Genomic DNA, 6,476 nt, shown 5'->3' with positions numbered 1-6,476 from the left:
GAATGTTGTGTTTGGGGGTAGAGGTGTTGTACTGGCGGGTGGGAGTGTCGTACTTGGGGGTCGAGGTGGTTTGCTGGGGGCTGGTGGTGGTGGGGGCGTTGTTGGCGCTGATGGCAGTGTTGGACTTCTGGGGGAGGGTGGCGGTGGGGGTGGGGGGGTTGGGGGGGTTGGGGGGGGTGGGGGTGGGGGTGGGGGTGGGGATGTAGGTATAGATGTTGATCCTGACGGATTGTGTGACCCAGATGACCCACGGGTCGATGTGGTGTCCCAAAGCTCGGAGCTGCAAACCTGGAGCATGGTGCTCGCAAAACAGGTGCGCGGTTTGGTGTATGTGGTTGTATACAAGTTTGTATGCATGCATGTATGATGTTGTTACAGGGTGGTATAGCTCCACCAGCGGCCCCCTTTCCCGAGGCAGTTCCTTGCTCTCCCCTGCGAAAGGGGCACCCTAATCCATTCACCCCGTCCGACTTCAGAATGTATTCGTTGGGTTCAGCAACTCACCACCAGCATCTAACCAAATCTAGCGTATCAAGGGCGCCACAACTTAGTTCCTGGTCAGCTCGCAAGTTAATAAAATCAAGTCCGACACCGTCCACTAGATGGGGGGCCACCTCTCATTCCTATACCCTTCACACATCGAAACGTCGGCAGGCGGAAAGCAGTCTTTAACTTCTGCCAGCCATCTGCCATTCACCTTACATGTATGTATGTCGCTATACATATCCAAGCGCTACTGCTGTTGTTACTGCTACTGCTATTCCCGCAGACGCAGCTGCTGTTATTGCTGCTTGAGGTGCTACCACTATGCTACTGCCGTACGGTTACTGCCTGCTGCCATTGCTACCGCTGTTGCCGACAGGGAAAGCTCAAAGATGCCGTACTATTGCAGTGGCGGTTGGCGGAGGCGTCTCGGGGCAACAAGCACTTGGCAACTATGGAGACGCAGCTTCCCACCGGCAAGGTACGGCAAACACAACTGTACCATAGCCAATCTGCCGTACCAGTCTAAACGTATCATTCACCCCCCACACACCATGCATTGCTTTCTGCATTGCGGAGTACAACAACGCGGGAGTGAATCTCGCAATTTGGCTATCCGTCTGGAATTTGAGTTTTGCGGGTTTTCATGACTATCTAACGGATTGCCGTACATTTCGGCGTGTACGACAGGTTACCATGGTAGAAGCGTACGAACGCTGCCTGTTGCTGGATCTAAGCGTTCCCGGAGTCGCCAAGATGGCGGCCAAGATGCTGGCGGAACGGGATGGAAGCGCTGGCGGCGGCGCCGCCGCCGCCTCCACCGCCGCCGTGGCGTCGACGGCTGCGCCAGCAACCACGGCGGCGGCAGCTTCCCCGCCTCCGCCGGTGTACGACGGTCCCAGCTACATGCAGTTGGTTCAGGACATGTCCTCGAAGTGGGGCGCTCTTGACCTGGCCGGTGCCGAGCCGATTTGTCGTCAGATTGTGGAGTGCCAGGCGGCTGCGCACGGTGCCATCAGCAAGGAGGTGGTGGATGCCCGGGTGCAGCTGGCGAGACTGCTGCAGAGCGCTCAGGGTGAGAACGCGTCTGTCTTTGCTCGTGTATATTCATTGCCTGTATTACGGCGTATTACTGCGTTTCGGTTGGGGTCTTTTTTCTTTCTCTCTCTCCTGAAACACAAGATGCGCCGCGCCGCACATCCCGGTGAGCGAGTGCGGTCAGAAAGAGAGAGAGGGGGAGAGAGAGAGAGCGAGAGATAGATTAAAACGATTAAAAACGATTAAAAACGATTAACGATTAAAAATCCGGTTGTTAACGTAAGTCTACGGTGTAAAAACAGAACCGCAACGGAATACGCATATGTATATTGCAGAGGAGAAGTAGACGTGCTCATGTTAGGTCGGGGCGGGTATACAGACCGGACATTGCCCGAGCGACAGGAAGGTGGGCACAGGGGCCAAGCCCCCAAACAGGGGGATGATAGTCCCTGAGGGCGAATACGTGTATGTATGTAGGCAGGGCAGGTTGTTCGTATGGTGGTGCGTTGGTTAAAGCCAGGAAAGCCCTAGGAGTTGAGATGCCATGTCGAGTCATGTCGAGTTCTCTTTGCTCGAGGGGGGCGGTATCGTATGATGTGTGAAACAGGGGTGTCACATCTTCGCCCGTGGCAGCTACCCTGCGAAACCCTGCCTTCCCCGGTATTTCGGGGCACCCCTCATCCGGTCACCATAGTTAACTTCTCAGTAAATCGCTAAGGTTCCGCACCCACCACCAGCATCCAACGGAATCTGCCCGGTCGACAGCGGCCCAACTCCGTTCCTGGTCGGCTCGCAGGTTAACTTTATCCCAGGTCACCACCGTCCTTCAAAACCCTACACCTTTGGAAGAATTTTTAATTTTGTAGGGTACCGATCCCAGGATCTCCCGGGGTCATTGGTCTCGCGTTGGCAGCAGTGCAAGATCCTGGAAATGTTCCTGCTGACATCCAGATTTGAACTGGAGACCTCCCGCTTACTAAACGGGTGCTCTATCCAACTGAGCTATGCCAGCTGATATGTTAAAGGGGAGAGGGGAAGAGTGCAAGAGGGGAGGAGCGGAAGTGGGGAAGAGGGGGAGGCATCCCGGTTCGGGTCTGTTAACCCCCGCGCTCTCAAGAATACCCACGCACCCCTTAGATGACCGCATGTCTCGTCAAGGCGGATATACCTTGCCCCATCCAGCCTTCACCTATACTCCGTATCCGTACAGCAAAACATATGCCGTACACTGTACGGTACTCTGTGGCCGTACATAGGTCGACTGGAGGATGCGGTTGCCGAGATGAGGGGCGCCCTGGCAGTGCACGAGAAGCTGCTTCACGGCAAGGACCCCACCATGAGCCATACGCTTCAAGCGGTAAGAAGGTTCGCCCGCCGGGGCGGATTTGATTTCAAAAATTGCCGCGAAGTAGGATTTGTATTTCCCCTGCAAGGTTTGTATTTTTGCTTCCTGGTTTTTCAATCATACGTACGTACCCATAGAACAACCCCACAAGTCAGATGTATCTGACTTCTGCTGGAGTGGTTTTAAAACAATTTATGGGTTCGTACGCACGTGACTTCGGTTTTAAAGTCATAGTTGGTGGCATGGCTTTGAGGATTTCGGCTTTCTTTTCAGGATCTACAGTTTTGGGGGGTTGGTACGGTACTTGAAGAAAGGCTCGTAGTGGTTGGGAAGGGCCGGGGTCGTTACGGTGGTTGGCGGTTGTCTGCGGGTGACAAGTGCACGCCTTCGTTCGTCATTTATCGCTGCTGGCAGTGCCGCCAGCCACCAGCCGCCCTTCGTCCGTAAAGCATGGAGCATACAGTCCAATAATGCGCCTCCTTACAATCAAACCTTACAGTCCTAAGTACTTTGAAATCCTTGCACAATTATCTGACTAAAATACCCGGACTTTTTCAACCACCGGCCTTTGCCGTACAACGAACTGTATTTAACCGTTATGATAACCGCCAGCTGGCTGACGTGGTTTCAAGCACCAATCGTGAGGAGGCGGAAAAGCTGCACCGCCGAGCAGTTGATCTCCTAACAAAGGTACGGCAATGTACGACATGGTGTTTGTTGATGAATGGCCTTGTTCACGCACATGTGTAATATTGTGTGAGGGGGGGTCCCGGGGGGAAGGTTACATGTATGTGCAGCAGTACAATACATTGTACTGCTGCACTGCAGAAGTGGCCATCATCAGGATGAAATGTATGCAAATCCATATATGCAAATCTGCTGCTGTATACAGTGCTTTTTATTATTTTGCATGTAAGGCAACATAACTCATCATCTGCTGAATGTCGTGGCTTATGGTTTGATTCATCTTGGAACTAATAATAAGTGAGGCTGCTGTACGACAAATGTATATGCCCGCAGGTGTACGGCCCGGACCATTTCGAAGTGGGTGCAGCGCTGATGCAGATGGCGGGCCTCATTATGAACGACTACGAGCGTTTGGAGGAGGGTCAGGAGATGATGCAGCGTGGGCTGGCCATACACCAAAAGGTAATTCAGTACTCTAAATGCAGAAGAAGTAAATACATATGCATCAGTGCTTCAGTACGAATACATATACGATGTACGTACATAATTATGAATATAGAACACACATTTTTTTACTGAAATCATAACCTCGGATACATTCTGCATTTCACTAATATAACATTTCACTACCAACATTTTGACGCCACGTACGACGTAGGCCATTACCCCCATTGCCTCAACCACTATTGCCCAACCCACCCACCCAAGGTGGGGGAAGGAAGGAGTATGAGAAGGGGAGTCAGACCAAAAATTGACCAGCCAATCCTTATTACTATACATTTGTTGCTACATCTGTATGTATGTCCGCGCGCCTCGCTCTGCCCCTGCTGCTGCTGGTGGTGGTCCTCTCCCCCCGAACCCCTCGCAGTTCCAACAGCAGCAGGCGGCCCTTGCAAAAGCCTTTTGAGGAGCGCCAAGGTGACAACGACATATGGTGACCATGGTTATTGTTACTGATGATGGTGATAGTGCTCATCACTATAATGATGAATGGCGGTTGCGATATGAATCATAAATCATGAATCATGAATCACCGGTGAGGATATGCATATCACCATATATGGTAGTGAAAATGGTTGACACGGCATTTTTTCAGTGTTTGAGGCTGTGTACGACTAAGGTGGTTATCCGTACTGATCCGACGGTTAGGGAGGGGGGCAGTTAGGGGTTCTTAGTGGGGAAGAGGATCCCGGGTTTGGCTACTGTTTACTCGGTTGGGTTGTCTGCGTGGGGATCTGCTGACGGGTGCTGTGTCTAGGTTACGGGGGGGGTTACGGCGGGGGGTTACGGACGACCGGGGGGCTCGTGTGCTGGTGTGCACCACCCTCCACGTGCCATCGTGTGTGGTAGTGGTGGGGTGGTAGAATTAGGGTTTGGTGTTTCCAAAATTTAACTGGAATCTTTTGTTTTTATTATATATAAATTTCACAATGAGGATGGATCCGAGCCCAAGTGAAAGTCAGACGTCCGAAGTTTTTCAGAGGCGCACATTTGGTATCTTGCTTCCTCCCCCCGACCAGACCTACCGCTTATTACCTGCCGCATTTGCATCATGGATAGAGTAATGATGGTTATTGCAAGCGGACGCCTTGCGGCTCTGCCCAAGCAATGCATGGGGCATTCGTTCACATCATATTTTCACGTACGTGTGAGGGTAAACGCGTTTATCCTCGAAAAAAATAAAGGCGTATTACGTTACCATTGTGAATTACTACTTGGACCCGCTGACAATGGAGCCTAGCATGTTATAGATTGTTGCAATAGTGTTCTTGTCCTAAAAAAACTTCTATACATTATTGTCATTATGGTGTGGCGTAATGGGTCGATCTCGTAATCTTGGTGACGGTGGTGATGGTATGCGTCTGTATGCTTGCTTGTACATAAGCGCGTATTGTATGATGTGTGAAACAGGGGGGTGTATCTTCACCCGTGGCAGCTACCCTGCGAAACCCTGCCTTCCCCGGTATTTCGGGGCACCCTCATCCAATCACCCTAGTCAACTTCTCAGTGGATCGCTCAGGTTCCGCACCCACCACCGGCATCCAATCTGCCGGATCGACGGCGGCCCAGCTCCATTCCTGGTCGGCTCGCGAGTTTATCTTATCTTATCCCAGGTCACCACCGTACATCGGCTAGGGCCGCAATACCTTTCACCATCGGAAGGATTTTCGACCCTGACAGGTCTCGATCCCGGAACTTCCGGGGGCATCGGAATGTGCGTTACCAGTATTGCCTGAACTGTTACAACCCCAAAACCCGATGTATGTATGTACGTATGTATGGGCCTCCTCGTTCTGATGACACCTTTGGAGGGTGAATCAGCCCAACTCCAGAACACAAACACACCTCTATTTTTTGCATGTATGTATGTCGTTACAGGGTGGTTAAGCTTCACCAGCGGCCCCCTTTCCCGAGGCAGTTCCCTGCTCTCCCCTGCTAGAGGGGCACCCTAATCCGTTCACCCCATCCGACTTCAGAATGTATTCGTTGGGTTCAGCAACTCACCACCAGCAGCCAACCAAATCTAGCGGATCAACGGCGCCTCAACTTAGTTCCTGGTCAGCTCGCAAGTATGTATGTATGTGTGCGTACGTGTGTATATATGCGTTGTACCTGGAGTTGCAGCTCGGTGCGGTCTACATCTACCTCCAATCCAAACATCGTTATGACGACTAATGACTGCCAGCAGCCAGATAGCGCTAGGAAGGCCTGGGGGTGGGATGGGGCTCTACCTAGCGACGAGAGGTGAGGTCGTTGCAGTACCAGCAGTACAGCCGAGGGAAGGGACCCGCCAGGGCGGATTATTGGGACTTGAGGCTTTTCATTTCCTGCGTATTGTTGTTGTTGTGTTGTGGTTACAGTATTTCCGCCGCCGACGCGGCGGGTGCCCTCACGAGCCGTGAGGCTCCAGAGCACGCTGTTG

At 52.2% G+C, this 6,476-nt stretch overlaps 1 protein-coding gene across 1 annotated transcript in view; it reads left to right on the top strand.

Annotated features, from left to right (window-relative positions):
* Window positions 1–4,460, top strand: part of VOLCADRAFT_100240 (uncharacterized protein) — a gene marked incomplete at both ends in the record, with an annotated part of 15,124 nt that extends 10,664 nt beyond the window's left edge. The window contains 5 exons of the mRNA XM_002958868.1: window positions 274–313; window positions 1,174–1,558; window positions 2,778–2,878; window positions 3,887–4,015; window positions 4,422–4,460. Of these exons, the coding sequence (XP_002958914.1) occupies window positions 274–313; window positions 1,174–1,558; window positions 2,778–2,878; window positions 3,887–4,015; window positions 4,422–4,460 (694 nt within the window). The remainder of the gene's footprint in view (window positions 1–273; window positions 314–1,173; window positions 1,559–2,777; window positions 2,879–3,886; window positions 4,016–4,421) is intronic.
* Window positions 4,461–6,476: the final 2,016 nt, after the last annotated feature.

This window comes from Volvox carteri (assembly GCF_000143455.1).
Source record: "Volvox carteri f. nagariensis unplaced genomic scaffold VOLCAscaffold_109, whole genome shotgun sequence".
Taxonomy (NCBI): Eukaryota; Viridiplantae; Chlorophyta; class Chlorophyceae; order Chlamydomonadales; family Volvocaceae; genus Volvox; species Volvox carteri.
The sequence above is the reverse complement of the archived record's forward strand: the minus strand, read 5'-3'. Positions and strand labels throughout refer to the sequence as shown.